Raw genomic sequence first — 18,862 nt, 5'->3', positions numbered from 1 at the left:
GATGACTTTTCTCTATCCCCAAAAATGCTCTTTGTCCACAAGAAAAGTGCAAATTTAAATGACTCTGAAGTATTATCTCATGCCTATCAGATTGGCTAAAATGACATAAAAGGAAAATGAAAAATATTGGAGGGGATGAGACAGTAATGCATTTTTGGTGGAGTTGTGAACTGATCCACCCATTCTGGAGAGCAATTTGGAACTATGCTCAAAGGTCAATAAAATATGAGAAAATCTTAAAAATGGGGAAAAGATCCACATGTTCAAGAATATTCATGGCAATTATTTTTGTGGTGGCAGCAAATTAGAAATTGAGGGGATGCTCATCAATTGGGAATGGCTGAACAAGTTGTGGCATATGATTGTAATGGAATACTATTATTCTATAAGAAATGATGAATGGGGGGCAGCTAGGTGGCACAGTGGATAAAGCACCAGCCCTGGAGTCAGGAGTACCTGGGTTCAAATCCAGTCTCAGACACTTAATAATTACCTAGCTGTGTGGCTTTGGGCAAGCCACTTAACTCCATCTGCCTTGCAAAAAAACCTAAAAAAAAAAAGAAATGATGAGTGGGCAAATTTCAGAAAAACCTGGAAATACAATAATTGATGCTGAGTTAGGTGAGCAGAACCATAGCAGAATATTGTACACTGGGCAACGGTCAACTATAATAGACTTAGCTCTTTTCAGCAAAACAGTGGTCAAAGACAATTTTAAAAGACCTGCAATGGAAATTACCATTCACATTCACAGAAAAAACTATGGGATCTGAATACAGATCAAAGCATACTATTTTCACTTTTTAAAACTTATTGGGGTTTTTTTCTTCTTGTGTTTTTTCCCTTTTCTGATTCTTTTTTCACAGTGTGACTAATATGGAAATATATATAACCTATATCAGATTACTTACTACCCTAGGATGGGGGGGAAGGGTGGGAAGAAGAAAATTTTACAAAAATGAATGCTAAAAATTAATTTTACATATAATTGGAATATTTAATTATTTTTAAAAAGAAGTTAAACAGAAGAATTTCCATTTTACCCAACGAAACAATCAGAAGTCATTGAAGTTTACAGAGTAAGGGAGTGACATGATTATAACTCCAAATATAGAACATATATAGAAAAGCAGTCATGGGGGTGGTGGTGGGGAGACACTAATGACAGTGAAAATCAGGGAGGCCATCAGATCACTGATACAGAGTTGGGAGGTTACCTTAAAGGCTATGGAGTTCAATCCCTCATTTTACAGATGAGGAAACAGAGGCAGATGACAGTTAAGTGACTGGTCCAGGGTCATAGGACTAATAACTGTCAGAGGTAGGACTGAGCTGAAGCCCTTCTTTAAATTTTGCACTGAAACCAGCTCTCCAGTTAGATCTTGAATGATAATGGTAAATAGCAGATGTGTCTACATTGAACACATCTCACTTGCTCCTACAAAACCCCTGTGATATTTTTATTCCCATTTCACACATGGGAAAACTGAGACTTGGACAGGATCAGTGAAATTTATTAGGGTTTTGAGGTTTCCTATAAGTTAAAAAATTACAATTATAGACAAAATAAGAACATCTAATTGAATCTCTCATCCCAGGAAGGGATTCCTCTACCCCCACATATATACCTTCCCTCTTGGGAAACTTCTGTGGCATCTGCCTGTTTTTTTTCCCCCAGGACCCACTATTTCCCATTACCATCTTCTTTCCCCTTAGATTCCTCTCTTTGAGAATCACCCTCTCTCACTGATGAGAGTGTCTGTCTATAGAACTGAAATCAGCCTTTATCCACTTTTCCTGCACTGTGCCTTGCTTTGTCTTCTGGGGCCAATGGAATAAAATGAATTCTTCCACAAGATAGTCCTTCAGATATTTGATGTATGATAGTCAGATTCTCACTAAGTCTTCACATCTCAAGGTTAAATTTTTTTCAAATGAGGGAACAGACCCTAGATTGAGCAAAGAATAAGTTTTAAGTAGAGCAAGTAGGTTCCAGAATAGGTTTTTAAAAATCATGGTTATTAGTAGATTTTCCAGGTCCTTTTCCTAATCTTAATAGAGGAGATCCTACCATTTCCCAGTGGAATGCATTTTCTCCTTAATTTCTATCTCAAAGGGTCCCTCTCTTCCTGTGAGAATGGTTCTGGGCCATATTTTTTAAAAAGAATATTTTTATGGTATAATATTATTTACTTTAAATATTCATTAACAATTTTTTTGAGTTCTAGATTTTCTGTTTCCCTTTATTCCTTCCCCATTGATTAAGAAACTGATATTGAAATCACTTATTCTCAAGAAATCATATAAAGCATGTTTATATATAAGCCTTGGTTCAAAAAGAAAAAGAAAGAAAAAGAAAGTAAAATTATTATGCTTCAATCTGAACTCAGACTTCCTTAGTTGTCTCTATGGTGGTGGAGTGTGTTTTTCATCAAGGGTCCGTTGGAGTTGTCCTGAATTATTATTCTTAAAGAGATTAGCTGTCTTTCACAGTTGATCACTGTGTAACATTTCTGTTAATGTGTACAATGTTCTCCTGGTCTCACTTTGCATCAGTTCATAGAAGTCTTCCCAAGTTTTTCTGAAACTACCCCCTCATCATTTCTTCTAGCATAGTAGTATTCCACCACAAGCATCTTGTTCATCCATTTCCTAATTGATTGGCATCCCCTCAATTTCCATTTCTTTGCCACCACAAAAAAAAGAACTGCTATCAATATTTAAGTACAAGTAGATCCTTTTTCTTGATCTTTGATCTCTTTGACCTAGCAGTGGTATTGCTGGATCAAAGGATATGCATAGTTTTATAGCCCTTTCCAAATAGTACCCATTTGCTCTCCAGAATGGCTGCATCAGGTCACAACTCCACTAACAGTGTTTTAATGTCCCAATTTTCCTAAATCCCCTCCACGAATTATCATTTTAGCCAATCTATTAGGTGTGAGGGGGCACCTCAGAATTGTTTTAATTTGCATTTCTCTAATTGATAGTTACTCAGAGTATTTTTTTATAGCTGATTTTTTTTTTCTTCAGAAAGTGTCACTATCTTCTGAAAGAAGTCTTTCTCAATCTCAACTGCCTGGACCCTCCCCAAGTTCCTCATATTTAGCTATCTTAGATTTATTTTATTTTTGTGTTGTACCTATTTTCACATGCACTTGTCTCTCCTAATAGAAGGTCAGCAGGAATTATTTCATTCTTCACACTTGTATCCCCAGTGTTTAACACAATACTTGTTTTTATTTATTTTATATTTATGCTGGACATAATTTTACATGTGCTTGGCTCTCCCAACAGAAGTAGGGATTATTTTGTTCTGCACATTTCTTTTCCTAATGTTTAGTCCAGTGCTTAATATCTAGTGGGAAATACTTGTGAGCTGTTTGAGGAATGCCATCTAACCCTATCCTAATCCTGTCCTGGTGCCAAGCTTTCAACACTTTGGCTGCTACCAAAAGAAGAGTGGGGAAAAGCTGAGATCCAAGTTGCGGGTTTGTGTTGGACTTGACTAAACTATGGCTTCCCTTTGGAACAGGGAGCAAAAATCCTGGCTTCCAGGCTTCCCCAGAAAACTTGATATTTTCCTTAATTATTTTTCTCATGTCTTGAAGAAGGAAGGAAAAATTGGTCCAGGAACCTACGACTATAAAGACTTCATTGAATTGGCCCAGGAAAAGCCAAGAAGCAATGTTGGCATGCTCAGCTCGGGGGGAATGCGCTTCGCCAAGATAGATGGGGTGAGTCTGGCAAGGTCTGCCTCTCCAGGAATTGCTCCCTCCAAGGATGCTGTAGAAGAAGCCACAACCCTTTATTCCCAGGCAGAGGAGACATCCAGTTGGAGTTCACTTGGTCCACTCCCATTTTGTAGAGTAAGAAACCAAAGCCCAGGCAGTACAGGATGGTGGATAGGGTGCTATCCTTGAAGATAGCACCTGTGTGTGACCCTAAGTATGTGTTTCCTAACTTTGGAGGGGTCTCACTGGCCAATAACAAAAGCCAGGACTGGTTTCCAATTCCAGGTCTCCTGATTCTACATCTAGAAGGTTTTCCATAATACCATGTTAATCCCCACACAAAAGGGATCACCTTCACAGACCTCCTTGGCAGGACACCTCTAGTAACCTGTTCTAGTTACTTTTGCTGTTGAACATTTTATCGATGATTTGGGTAAAACTATGGTCGGCTCATCACTTTTGCAGATAACTCAAAATTGGGGAAGGTAGCTAACCCACTGGATGAAAGAGTAGGGATCCAAAAGGATTTCAATAGCCCAAGATAGTGGGCCAAACTGTATAAGACAAAATAAAGGAGACATGTAAAAGCCTTATATGTCTCCCTTATATAAATTTTTAAAAAAATCAGTTCCATGAGTACAAGGCAGGGGAGATATGGCTAGGCAGCACTTTGTCTGAAAAAGACCTTGGTGTCTTAGTGGACTACAAGTTCAATAAAAGAGATGGGGTAACCCCCCCCATCAATGTGATTTAGATTAACTTTCAAGAGTAAGAAGATAATATTCCTAGAGCACTATAGCCACATCTAGAATATTTTTACTTCATTTAAATGAAGTGAATTCTGGGCACCCTCATTTAGGAAGGTTGTGACTCAGCTGGATATTGTCCAGAAGAGGGGGTGAAGGACTTTGATTCCATTCAACCCAGTAGAAGGGTAGCTGTTGAAGAAACTAGAAATATTCACCTGAAGTGGGCTGAAAAGTAGAACTGGGGAAATTGGGAGCTGGTTTACATTTTTGAAGGATGACTCCTGAGGGTAGATAGAAATTGCAATGAGGTCAATTTAGGCTGGAGTATTGACAAAATGGTCTGGGCTACCTGGTAAGGGAGTGAACTCCCAGGCATGGGGGAGTCTTCCCACAGAGGCTGGATGCCCACTTAGACTTGGCTTGCAGGTGGTAGGGATATGGGAGGAAAATTATAGCAAGAGGAGACACTTTTTTTGTAAGAATCACAGAATCTCAGAATTGGGAGAAACCTCAGCAATCACCTAGCTCCCCCATTCCTTGTACTAAATTAGAATATTTTTCTACTACTTCCTTTGTGGCCTTCTGTCCTTTGCCTAAACACCCTCAATGACAGAAAACTCATTGACTTCCTGGGTCCACACATTCTCTCAGAAAGGCACCTTTGCTAGGAAATCCTTTCTTATATCCGAATTCAAATCTGCTTCAGACACTTAATGACTGTGTGACCCTGTTCAGCTTCAGTCTCCTCTTCAGTTAAATGGGGATAGTGGCAGGCCCTACCTCCCTGTAAAGTATTTCATAAATCTCAAGGGACAATAGAACTGTTAGCTGTGACTAGCAGTAGATTTTTTGCTAAGTAGAAATGTGCCTCCCATCAACTTCTCCCCATGCTCTTGGGTCAGCCCTTTGGGACCAAGCAGACCCTTTCCCCATTGGCCAACCAGTAAACTCTTTAAAGGGAGTTATCATGTCACCCCTGAGGCTTTTCTTCTCTGGTTTGAGTATCCCTAGTTCCTTCATCTCTCCCTCCCATACAAGAAATAATGAATGATTATTGACCAAGGGATTCTTTGTCACTCCCCTCCTTCTAAATATCCTTTCTGAACTGTAGGGTCCAGAGAGAGCCCATACTCTAGGTGAGGGTGGTCTGGCCAGGGCAGAAGACAGCAGGACCCTTTCTGCTTGGCCATATTGGCTTGATGCATCTGGATTGGTAGATCCTTATGCTAAGATTGGGTTGGCTTACGTTGGGTTGGTGTTTTTCCCCTTTGCTACCTTGATAGTGATAGAGAGGGGTCACAAAGCTGCCTCATGTGCATCAGGGCCTGAAACAGCCTGGCAATGGATGGCACGGCCTCCCCTGCCTTATGGGAGCCAAGTTGGCGCAGCCCAAGCTCACTCTAAATAAGCCTCTGAATGGCAAGGGGAAGGCAGCCTTTCTTCTCATGCCTGAACTCCAGTGGGACTATACACTGAGGAGAGATGACTGAGGAAGCAAGGAAGCCAAGGGGGAGGGAGGGGGAACCTTCATCTGACCTTGAATGAGCTCCTTCCTCCTTGGAGGAAGAGATGATCCCCAACTCATGTTTGAATCAGCACAGTGTTGTGAACAAGGAATCTTCTTTGGTATCACAGGGCCTGGGTTCAAATCTTGTCCTTAGTTTTAGCAGTGAGACCTCAGCCAAGTCTTATCATCTCACTGGGACTCGTTTTTCTCATCTGTGAAAGAAAGGGGTGGGGCGGCTAGTTGGTGCAGTGGATAAAGCACTGGTCCTGGAGTCAGGAAGACCTAGTTCAAATCCAGCCTCAGACACTCAATAATTACTTAGCTTGTGACCTTGGGCAAGTCATTTAACCCCATTGCCTCGCAAAAAAAAATAATTAAAAAAAGAAAGAAAGAGGAAGAGTATTTTTCTATGAGTCTGTTACCCTGAGGGAGTCCCTTCAGCTCTCTCAGCCCGTTTCCTCATCTATAAAATGAAAGGGTCAGACTAAAGAAGTGCTGCACATGCCTTCCAAGTCTGCTGAATAGGAGTTCTGAGGGTCTGGCAAACTCTCATATTCAAACATGTAGTATTCTTTTCACCTTTGATGTATTGTATTCTGTTTTCTAGCATTTGTTTTCAGGCCCCCAGCTCTGATAATCTCTGTTCTAAACTCCCTCCCAGCTCTGACATCCCCTTTTCTAAGCTCCTTCCCAGCTCTGACATCCCCTGTTCCAAGGCCCCTCCCAGCTCTGACTTCAGGGATCTAAAGCTGGAAGGAACCCTAAAAGCCAACACTCTCATTTTCCCAGTCAGGAAACCAAGACCCTCAAAGATCTTGTCCAAAGATGCCCCAGAGTCATAAACAGTACAAGAAGGGTTTTAGACCCAGGGGTCTTTCCCCTGAAGCTCTGCTTGTTTCGACAATCTGTGTTGTACATTCTAAGGCTCCCCTGCCCCCTCCTCAAGTCCACTTGTCTCTGGTCTCCACTCTCCCCCTTTTTTCTGAGCTCCCTTTCCTCCTACTGGAGACCCTGGGCAGGAGCTGGCAATGCCACTTCCTCTGTTCTGTGAGGCAGCAGTGACCTACAGTGGAGGTGGAAGGAACAACAGGGGGCTACAGCCGACAAGAAGCCTGGGGAGGGGCGAGCCTCCCCCCACCCAAGCCAGCTCTGCCTTTCCTCCAGGCTGCATCTTTCTTTGTGGACCAATGAAAGGAAAGGAATCCCCGAGCTTAGCCCTGAGATGAAGTGGGGGTCCTCATCAGTTCTTTCTCAAGCATCTAGAGGGACCAGCGGCAACCCTGTGGTAGGGTCAGGGGGGGAGGCAAAAGGGGAGAAAAGGGACCTAAAAATACAGAACATCAGAGATGGAGGGGCCTTAGAATGGAGAATGTCAGAAATAGGGGACCTTAGCACAGAAGGTCAGAGCTGAGAGGGGCCTTAGACCCAAGGATGTCAGACTGGAAGGGAGCTTAGAAGAGGGCATGGAAGAGATGGGAGGAGCCTTAGAAAGGCAGTTCAAAATGGAAGGGGCCTTGGAAATCATCCAGCACCTCCCACCCACTCCAGTCTTACACAGCAGGAAACAGAGGTGCAAAGAAGAAAATGATTTATCCAAGGTCACGCCTGCATAGGCTCGGTAGCTCTGTCATCAACATGAGGAGGCTTGAAAGCTCCCTTAGTTGTAAGTTAGCTTCTGCGATTCAGAGGAGCGGCCAGTTGTCGGACCTTCCGCTGCTGGTCTCTGCTCAGGTCAGCTCCGAGGGAGCTGGCCAGAGTGCTGAGAGCAGAAGTGGATGTGGAGAGATGGAGAGGCACCTGCGGTCGGGAGTGAATGAGGGGGCTGTGGCTGGGAAGTAGCGAGGGGCAGAGGGAAAGAGCTGTCCATCCCTGGGCCTCTGCCCAAGGTGACCCCTAGATGCTGAGGGTGGGCTGACTGGACCAGCAGTCAGGTCATAGAAGCCCGGCATCTGCCTCAGCAGCATCCTGCCCAGCCTCCCTCTGGAATCCTTGATGAGTGGCCATTCAGTTTAGGAATGTAACCTTGCCCACCCAATGTGGGAGAGCCCTCCCTGGAGGAAGCTCTCCGGGCCTCAAGGCAAAATTTCTCTTTGAGATCTCTACCCACTGGTTGTAGAATTTTTATAACACTGCAAGGTTTACAGATATTATGTCATTTTATCCTTGTGACATAACTCTTGAAGGGAGAACATGTGATGGTGTCCATTTTACAGAGGAAGAAATAGAGACCAAAGTTAAGTGACTTGCCCAGGGTCACATGGTAAATTTGTGAGGCAGCACTAGAACTCGGGTCTTCTTGATTCTGTGGGCCATACTCTTTGTGTGATGCCACCTGGATGCCAGTTTCTTATTCCAGTTCTTGGGGAATTGGTGATGAAGTTCATTTTTGTTTCTGTATCTCCAGTGCTTAACACACAGTAGGAGCTTAATTAGAGGAATCAGTGGTCCAATAGTCTCTCCCCTGAGATGGCTTCATTTTTGTCCCTACAACCTGGTGTATTGACTACCACATAATAGGTCCTTAATAAACACTTGTCTCTACTGCCTGATGCAGTGGCTGTCACACAGTAGTTCTTTAATAAACACTTGTGCCTGATGCAGAAGCTGTCACATAGTAGGTGCTTAATAAATCCATATCTCTACTGCCTGATGCAGTGGTTGTCACAGAGTAGGTCCCAAATAAGCTCTCATCTCTATTCCCTGAGGCAGCAGCTGTCACATAGTAGGTCCTTAATTAGCCCTTGTCTCTACTACCTGACACAACTGTCACATAGTAGACTCTTAGTAGGTGCTTGACTGGTTGAAGTAGAGAGAGAAGTCTGAAGGACTGGATTTCCAAAGATGCTCAGAGGATAATGGCTTAGCTTGTGTTTTTTTGATTCTTTTTGTTCAGGCATGTCTAATTCTTCATGACCCCATGGGGGTTTTCTTGGCAAAGACACTGGAGGGGTTCACATTTCCTTCTCCAGTTCATTTTACAGATGAGAAAACTGAGGCAAGCTGGATGAAATGACTTGCCCAGGCACAGACAGCAGGTGTCAGAGGTCGCATTTGAACGCAGGACCACGAGTCTTCCTGACTCCAGTGCTGGTCCAAAGTGTGCTCTGGCACCCAGCGGTTCTGTAGACCTGTGGTTTGGTAGGCAGTCTCTCTTCTATCCCAGACTTTCCTTTGGAACCTTTTCAAGTTATTTAAAATTATTTAATTGGCAATTAATGCAGTAACTGCCCTAATGAGGCTTTTGTCCTCACTGAGTGGCCACTTCATCACCAATTCCCCTAGTGAGAATCACTCTTATTGTTTGTCCTCTGTTCTTTTTTTTTTAGGCTTTTGCAAGGCAATGGGGTTAAGTGGCTTGCCCAAGGCCACACAGCTAGGTCATTATGAAGTGTCTGAGGTCAGACTTGAACTCAGGTCCTCCTGACTCCAAGGCCGGTGCTTTATCCACTGCGCCACCTAGCCGCCCTTGTCCTTTGTTCTTGAAGAGGACCATGACATCATAGAGCTGATGCCAGTCCAAACAGGTGAATCAGTAGCAGCCGCGATCAGGGAGGCTTTGCCATGGGCTGCCCTGTTGTTCTCTCTTTTGATCCTCACCTCCACCGGTGAGGTCTCCTGGGGCTGCCATTATCCCCCCTGAGGTGAAGTGACTGATCTAGGGTAACACATCTAATCTGTATCTGTACCTGAGGTTGGCTGAACCCAGATTTTGGTCGAACCCCCTCATTGGATACAGGAGGTCATGGAGACACATAATTGTAATGACTAGGCCAAGACCATGCAGATACTAAGAGTCAGAGGGGAGAATCCAGGTTCTCCGATCCTTAAACCCATTTTCTTTCCATTGTTACAGTTCCTTTTGCTTATCCTGTTTTAATTTGGTGCAAAGTGGAGCAAGACACCTGGAAATGATTGATTTAGTCAAAGCAAAAGGTTAGCAGCAATGTTATACCATGACCCTTGTTCTTTCCACCTGGCAGAATTATTATCCTGGTCCTGGGAATTATGGGAAAGGAGGGAACCCCTACACTGAGATGGAAGAGAAGGCCTGGGAGCGATCCCACACCAAAGGGGTTATGTCCACCAAAGGGAAGAAGGCCTTTGAAGTCTCTACTGAGGTAAGTCCAGGGAGCTTTGGTTTCACCTTTCTTCTCTCTAGAATATATTCATTCATTCATAAGATATTTGTGCAACATCTCTTCTGAGTGGGCCAGACAAAAGCTCAAGCATAAGGACGTTGTATAACCTGCCCCCCCTCCCAAAGAGTCGCCCCTAGTGGGAGGGGAGCGATTAAGTTGCATTACATGCCCCTCCTTCCAAAGAGTTGTCTCTAGTGGGAGGGAAGAAGCTATAGCCTCACTAGGCTTGGGAGATAGGGGCGACAGTAGAAGTAAATGCTCTTAAGTTGATTCCCAAAGGTCCCTCCAGATACACATCTTTGATTTTTATTTTAGTTTAGTTGGCGATTGTCCTTCATTCTTGAAGAGGACCAAACTGGCATCATTATGCTGGGGTCAAGGTACAAAGTGTCCGACTACGTATAACTGATCAGACTGAGGCTTTACGGCACAAATGCTCTGTGAGAATGCCAGAGCTGGATTTTCTAAACTTGGCCGGCTCACCTTTCTTTTGAGCTCCTGCAGTTCTGCTTTGCTCCAGAGCTCAGTGCCACTTTTGAGGCAGGCACGTCATACTGGGTAGTCCTGGACCACTGTCTCCCGTGTCTCACAGTCTATTCCAAAATTCTTCAGAAAGACCTTGAGAGTGTCTTTGTATCACTTCTTCTGACCTCCAGGGAGGGCAAGCCCAGTGGGAGTTCTCCACATAGTAGTCTTTTGCTAAGGCCATGTTTGGCATTGAAACAAGGTGGCCAGCCCACCAGAGTTGCAGTCCTGCTAGTAGAATTTGAATGATTGGTCGTTTAATTCGAGAAAGGACCTCGGTGTCCAACCCCTTATCCTGCCAGGTGATCTTCACAGTCTTCTTGAGGCAACTCATTTTGAAGCAATTCAGTTTCCTGGTTGGTAGACTGTCCAGGTTTCACAGACACAGAGCGATGAGGTCAGCCCAGCAGTTCTGTAGACCTGTAGTTTGGTAGGCAGTCTCTCTTCAATCCCAGACTTTCCTTTGGAACCTTTTCACATTAAATAATTTACAATTAATGCAGTAACTGACACTAATGTGATTTTTGTCCTCACTGAAGATATCCAACACCATTGCTGAAAACATCATGCCAAAAATATATATGTGTATGTGTAATAGTGCTTCCCCTTCCCCACTCTCTACCATATTACATTTATTTATAAATATACATATTATATAGATTAAATGCATTTGTGTATATATATATATATATATATATATATATATATATATATATATATATATACATATGGAGTGGGGGGAGGTATCTGAGCCAATAGAATGGAAGCTCCTTGAGGACAGGGTCTGTTTTGGTTTTGTACCTTCAGAGTTTGGCCCACAGAGGTGGTTGTTTATTGAATGATTGATGAGTTCCTGGGACAGCAGTCCATGTGACCTCTAATACCCAACTCCACTGTCCAGGTCCTTCTCAAACCCATTTACCTGGAGAGCTCTGGAACCAACACCCTCCATGAGTTCACAAGGATTCCAACATTGGCTAATCCAAAAATTCCTTGAGGGCCAGAATTGATTCCATTTTTCCATTTTCTGTCCCTAATTCTGGAGCATGGAGCTTTACTTGTAGGAGATGCTTGTTGAAAGACATTAAAATTGATGCATTTTCTAATTCTTGGTCCTTCCCCTGGCTCCAGGGCAGTGGCTTATCCCCAGATACCTACACCTTCAAAAGTGGAATGGAAGAATTACTGACCCGCACCATCAGCAAGCGTGGACCCTATGATGTTTTCTCAGGAGACCGGTCCAAGCCTATCCCCTATGGGCATTTTGCCACCCAGGTCTGTATGCTGGTCCTCAATGGGGTGGTAACTTATTCCAGGGAATTCACATGAACTATAGAGGAAGAGGGCTTGACTGACTCATTATGGTTGGGCTAAAAATGCATCTCCCCCTGAAATTGGTAAGTCCTGAAAGAAGTCAGGAGGGATTAATGGGACCCCTAGCCCTACCTGAGGCCTTGGTTCTGAACCCTAAACAGGTAACTACAATCGATGAGAAAGTCAGAGTGTAGAATGTTAGCATTAGAGTGGTATCTTGGAGGAAGGAGAGGTCTGGATTCAAATCCAGATGATAGCTTTTCAGAGAGGTTTAAGGATTGTAAAAGACTTTACATGAACTAGCTCACTGGATTCTCTCAAGGACTCTGTGAAGTATGTGAAATCATTTTACAGATAATGGAACTGAGGCTGAGAAAGGTGAAATGATTTACCCAGACTCAACAACTAGTAAAATGTCATCAGGATTTGAATCCAATACTTGAATCTAGTACTGCATCCATTATGCCCCCTAGTTACATACATATGGTATAAGATGGTAGTCTAAATATAATTTCTGTCAGAATGCTTTCCAGTTTTTCCAAGAATTCTTAAAAGCTAGAAGTACTTCTGTAGAAATTTTTGGTTTAGTTTTCTTGCACTTGAGTTGTGGGGTTCAGTTACTGCTTGACTAGGATTTCTTCCATTAATCTATTTTTCAATTTTTAGACATTAATAGATAGTATTGGCGATTATTGCTTGATGAGATAACTTTGGGACTGGAATGCCATTCCCTCTTCATTCCTATATTTTTTTCTTTGTTTTCTTTGAAACAACATTTTTTGATTCTTCAGATGAATATGATTATTTCTCTCCTTGATAATTTGTTTACTATCCTACTAAATGTACAAATTAATTTAGATAGCAGTATCATTTTTATTTTATTGGTATAGCTCAAGTATGAGCATGGAATATCCCTTTGATTGTTTAAATCAATTGTATCTATCCAGATCTGAGGTATATCTTTTTTTTAGGTTTGTTTTTTTTTTTTTGCAAGGCAAATGGGGTTAAGTGGCTTGCCCATGGCCACACAGTTAGGTACTTATTAAGTGTCTGAGGCCGGATTTGAACCCAGGTACTCCTGACTCTAAGGCCAGTGCTTTATCCCCTATGCCACCTAGCCGCCCCTGAGGTATATCTTTAAAAATTTTTTTTTTAATTTAAGGCAATGGAGTTAAATGACTTGCCCAAGGTCACACAGATAGACAATCATTAAGTTTCTAAGGTCAGATTTGAGCTCAGGACTTCCTGACTCCAGGGTCAGTGCTCTATCTACCGCACCACCTAGCTGCCCCTGGGGTTTATCTTGAAAGAATGACTTCTTATCATTAATCATTCTTATCCAACTCTTCATACTCCATTCAGAGTAGTTTGATATTTCCTTCTCCAGTTCATTTTACAGATGAGGAAACTGAGGACACAGAAATAAGTGACTTTCCCAGGGTTATCTAGCTAGTAAATGTTTGAGGCTAGATTTGACTGGCCTCCTGACTCCAGTCCTATCACATCCACTATAGCATCACATAGCTTCCTTTAATAGATTGATTGCTAGAAATTTGATGAATTTGTAATTATTTTGAATGAGACTTCCCTTTTTCTTCTTCCCTCCTGAAATTTGTTATTATAATTTAGAAATGTTGTTGGATTTTGTAGTAGAAAAAGAATTGTTTCAATTGATTTCTTTGCTGACTCTCTAGTATCTTCTAAGTAAGCCTCTTTGTTATCAGCAACTAGGGATAGTAACTATCTCTTCTTTTCCTGTCTTTATGCTTTAATTTTTTTCTTTCCTCATTTTGAGATAGATGACCACTGGCAGTGGGGAAAGAGAACTTCCTTCCTTTAACTTAATTTTTGTTGGGATGGTATATTTCCAAGTTATAAATAAATAATGCCAGCTTTTAGTTTTAAAGAGATACTTATATTTTTGTCAAAAAGGTCCTTCTCTATTTCTAAGACTTTGGTCATAAATGATGGTTGTCCATTGTCAAAAGGTTTCTATGTATCTGGAATACACTGCCCTAATCAGTAAACTCTAGTATCTCCTACCACCTCTGGAATCAAATAGAAAATTCTCTGTTTGGCTTTTAAAGCCCTTTCTATATTTCCAGTCATCTTATACTTTAATTCCCCTCTGTATAATTGATGATCCAGTGAACCTGGCCTCTTGGCTGTACCACAGACACAGCGGTACTCTAATTCTGGCTTTTCTTCAAGCACAGTCTCCCTCCTCATTCCTACCTACTGGTAAACTTCCTGCTATACTCCAGGGAAGCCAGGAGGGGGAGATAGGAGGGAGAGTATTCAGGTGCAGAGAACAGTTTTTAGAAATGCTAGGAAGAAGGGGCTGCTAGGTGGCACAATGGATAAAGCACCGGCCCTGGAGTCAGGAGGACCTGGGTTCAAATCTGGCCTCAGACACTTAATAATTACCTAGCTGTGTGGCCTTGGGCAAGCCACTTAACCCCATTTGCCTTGCAAAAACCTAAAAAAAAATAAAAATAAAAATGCTAGGAGGAAGGGGATTGGAGGGTAATGGTAGAATAAAGTGGGGAATGACCTGAGTTCCCAAATTCCTCTCTGAAATAAGATACCTTGAATTTGAATTTTAGAGAAGCAGAAATAATAAAAAGTTGAGTAAAACGGTTCTCGAGCCTTAGGATAACTTAAGAAAGATCCGACCTGTAGTTTGGTGGTTTGGAAGAGTGTAAGTAGCCACCAAAGTGCCAACAAGCACTAGGACTTGGGGATGGTTATGTTGATGACAGCCCCAGTTTCTGGAACTTTCACCCTATGGATGGCTGGGGGTGGCGGTAAGATGGCTGTTCAGGAGAAGACCAGGTAGGGGGTCTCGACTTATGACTCAGATCTGTTGACAAATGAGGAGGAGAAAGTACACACCAGGAAAGATGGCAGCAGGGCAGGGTTTCTGGTTCCAGGATGGAGAGGGCTGATGATGGTCACTGAGGGCTGAGTCCCTGATTTTGGTTCCAGACAGAGGGACAAACTGATGCTTGCAGCCTCAGGAGAATGAAGGCTGATGGTGCAAGTGAAAGCGTATGTGGTGGCAGCAATAAAGTGGACCTGGCTGTGGCTCCAGGAACTTGAGGTCACTCATAAGGCAAGGCATGAGTCAGAAGAGCAGTGCCCACAACTGGCCTTGGATAATAGCATATTGGGAGAATCAAAATGTCAAAGTCAACCAGATAGAGTTCTGAAAACAATAACACATAAAACCTGAAACTTCAGACATTAACTTCCACTCTCTGGAAACAAAATCTGACCCCTACTCTAAAGTTTACAGCCAAGAAATAGGCAGTTAAAAAAATTAAATAACAGAAAAAGGACTTAACCATATATAATTATCTTGGTAATGGAGAAACCCAGAAAAAGACAATAAAGTCAAAAGAGCTACTTGTAAAACTTCAAAATAAAATGGACAATGGTCACAAGCCCCAAAATTGTTTTTGGAAGTGTTTTAAAAGAATCAGAGAGAGTTAAAATTGGGAAAAGAAATGAGTAATGCTAGAAAATCAAAAAACAATATGAAAAAAAATCAACTAATTAGAAAAAGATTTTAAAATTTCCTGAAGAAAATAACTCCTTAACAATTAGAATTAGATAAGAGTAAGCTAATGTTCATGAGACATCAAGAAATAATTTTTAAAAATCAATGGAAGAATGGAAAAGAACATGAAAAGCAATTGACCTGGAAAACAGATTGAGAAAAGATTATATGAGAATTGTTGGACAACTTGAAAACCACGATCAAAAGGAAAGCCTAGAGCAGACTTGAGGAAATTATTTCACTTCAAGAATTTTAGAACTAGAGGGTAAAATAGAAATTCAAAAATCTACTGATCACTACCTGAAAGAGATCCCAAAATGAATACTCACAGGAACATTATAGTTAAGTTTCAGAGCTCCCTGGTCAAGAAGAAACTATCATGGGCAGCTAGGTGGCACAGTGGATAGAGCACTGGCCTTGGAGTCAGGAGTACCTGAGTTCAAATCCGACCTCAGACACTTAATAATTACCTAGCCGTGGGGCCTTGGGCAAGCCACCAAATCCCATTGCCTTGCAAAATCTAAAAAAAGAGGAAGAAGAAGAAGAAGAAACTAGCATAAGCAACTCAAAAGAAACAGTTCAAATATTGTTGAGCTACAGGCAGGATAACATAAGATTTAACAGCTTCTACTTTAAAAGAACCAAATAGCATAGGATATGATATTTTGAAGAGCAAAGGAGTTAAATTTACAACTAAGAATAATTTATCCAGTACAGCTGAGTGTAATCTTGCAAAGGAAAAAATATTTAGTGAATTAAAAGGAACTTAAAATATTCTTGAGGAAAAGATCAGGCTTTCAGATACAAGAATCAGAAGAAATTTAAGTTAAACAAGAAAGACTAATTGTAAGGGTTTGAATAAAATTAAACTATTTTATTCTCTCAAATGGGGTACTGATGGCTATTACTTTTTCAGATTTATAATAGTTAGAAAATGCATAATTGGAAGACTTGAGGTTTCAATTGATAATGCTGGGATGATCCTAAAAACTAAATTTGGGTAGGGAGAGTTAAAATGGAGCAAATCATTTCATATAAAAGAGGTATGAATGAAAGAACTTTTACAGATTGGAAGAGAATGGTGTGGAGGGTGAATCTTATTCTCATTAGAACTGGGTTAAAGAGGGAATAACATGGGCAGCTAGGTGGTGCAATGGATAGAGCACTGGCCCTAGAATCAGGAGGACCTGAATTCAAATCAGACCTCAGACACTTAATAATTACCCAGCTGTGTGGCCATGGGCAAGTCACTTAACCCCATTGTGCCTTGCAAAAACTTTGAAAAAAAAGAGGGAATAATACATTTAGTAATGTCTCTTTACAGAGAAATAGGAAGCCAAAGGGTTAGGCTAAATCTTAGAAGGGATTAGGGAAGAGTGATCAGAAGTAAATTAGACTTCTGAGGAGGAGGAGGAGGAGGAGGAGGAGAAAGGGGGGAAGGGAGAGGGGAGGAAGGATAAGCAATAGGGAAAATAGGTGGAGGGATGTACACAACTATTAATTAGAACTTTGAATGTGAATGGGATGAACTCACCTATAAAAAAATGATAGTAGAATGGATCAAAACCCCAAACTTGACAATATGTTGTTTACACATGTAACGAATGAGAGATACACATAGAGTAAAATAAAGGGCTGGAATAGAATATTTTTTTCCCTAGGGGTTAGCAAACCTGCTTTAGCTAAAATAGATTCAATCAGGGGCAGCTAGGTGGTACAGTAGATAGAGCACCAGCCCTGAGTTCAAATCCGACCTCAGACATTTAATAATTACCTAGCTGTGTGATCTTGGGCAAGTCACTTAACCCCATTGCCCTAAATAAAAATAAAAAAATAAAATTGATTCAATTAAAAGAGATAAGCAGAGAAATTACATTATGTTAAAAATGTACCATAGAGGGGCGGCTAGGTGGCATAGTGGATAAAGCACCGGCCTTGGAGTCAGGAGTACCTGGGTTCAAATCTGGTCTCAGACAATAATTACCTAGCTGTGTGGCCTTGGGCAAGCCACTTAACCCCATTTGCCTTGCAAAAGCCTAAAAAAAAAATGTACCATAGATAATGAAGTATTACCAATAATAATATATATGCAAAAATGCTAAAGCATCCAATTTATAAAGGAAAAGCTAAATAAATTACAGATGGAAATACATAGCAAAACTCTAGTAGTGAGGGACTTTAATCATCTCCTTTCTGGACTAGATTAAGCTAACCAAAAAATAAGAAGTCAAGGAGATGAATAGAATCTTAGATAAGCTAGATAAGACATATGGAGAGAACTAAATGGAAATAGAAAGGATTATGCCTTTTTTCTCAGTAGTACAAAACACCTTTACAAAAATTGCTCACATGTTGGGACATAAAACCTTATAGACAAATGCAGAAAAGCATAAATACTAAATACACCTTTTTCAGATCATAATGCAATAAAAATTTCATTTCATAAAGGACCATAGAAACACAGATTACAAATCAATTGGAAACTAAATAACCAAATCTTGAAGAATGAGAGGATCAAAGAACAAATTAGAAAAATAATTTTATTAAAGAGAGTAATAATAAGACAATATGCAAAAACTTATGGGATGTAGCAAAAGCAGTAATCAGAGGATTTCTCTATCTCTAAATGCTCACATCAATAAATAAAGAACAAACTGATGAATTGGGTATGCAATTTTTTAAAAAAGAAAAAGAACGAATTAGGCATTCTCAGTTAAACACCAAATTGGAAATCTTAAAAATGAAAGGTAAGATTAATAAAATCCAATTTAAAAAAAACTACTGAATTAAAAAATAAAATTAGGAGCAGGTTTTATAAAAAATAAACAAAATAAATAAGCTCTTGGTTAATATATTTCTCAAAAAGAGAATAAAATAATCTCTAGTATCAAAAATGAAAAGGATGAATATACCATGAATGAAGATGAAATTAAAGTAATTTTAGGAGCTATTTCCCTCAATTATATGCCAAAAAAATTAATAATTTAAGTGAAATGGAAGAATATTTACAAAAATACAAGCTGCCCATATGAGCAGCAGAAGAAATATCTAAATAAGCTTATTTTAGAAAAAAGAAAGTGAACAAGCCATAAATGATCTAAAAAAAATAAACATTTCAATAGGATGGATTACAAATAAATTCTACCAAACTTTCAAAGATTAACTAATTGCAAAAGTAAATAAGTCATTTGGCATAATAGAAAAAGGCGTCCTATCAAGTTCCTTTAAATATAGTGCTGATATCTAAACCAGGAAGAGCAAAAACAGAGAAAGAATACTACACACCAAATTTCTTAATGAATATTTATGTGAAAATTTTAAATAAATACTAA

The 18,862-nt window shown here is 40.7% G+C and overlaps 1 protein-coding gene across 3 annotated transcripts in view; it reads left to right on the top strand.

Moving 5' to 3' along the window:
- CIMAP2 (ciliary microtubule associated protein 2) overlaps positions 1-18,862 on the top strand; it is a 46,530-nt gene that overhangs the window by 15,225 nt on the left and 12,443 nt on the right. For 2 of the 3 annotated variants that reach the window (XM_074220317.1, XM_074220320.1), the window contains 3 exons: positions 3,612-3,737; positions 9,971-10,108; positions 11,786-11,929. In XM_074220317.1, the coding sequence (XP_074076418.1) occupies positions 3,612-3,737; positions 9,971-10,108; positions 11,786-11,929 (408 nt within the window). The remainder of the gene's footprint in view (positions 1-3,611; positions 3,738-9,970; positions 10,109-11,785; positions 11,930-18,862) is intronic. The other variant, XM_074220318.1, reaches the window with a different exon arrangement.

Source organism: Macrotis lagotis, chromosome 2 (assembly GCF_037893015.1).
Source record: "Macrotis lagotis isolate mMagLag1 chromosome 2, bilby.v1.9.chrom.fasta, whole genome shotgun sequence".
NCBI classification, from domain to species: Eukaryota; Metazoa; Chordata; class Mammalia; order Peramelemorphia; family Peramelidae; genus Macrotis; species Macrotis lagotis.
The sequence above is the reverse complement of the archived record's forward strand: the minus strand, read 5'-3'. Positions and strand labels throughout refer to the sequence as shown.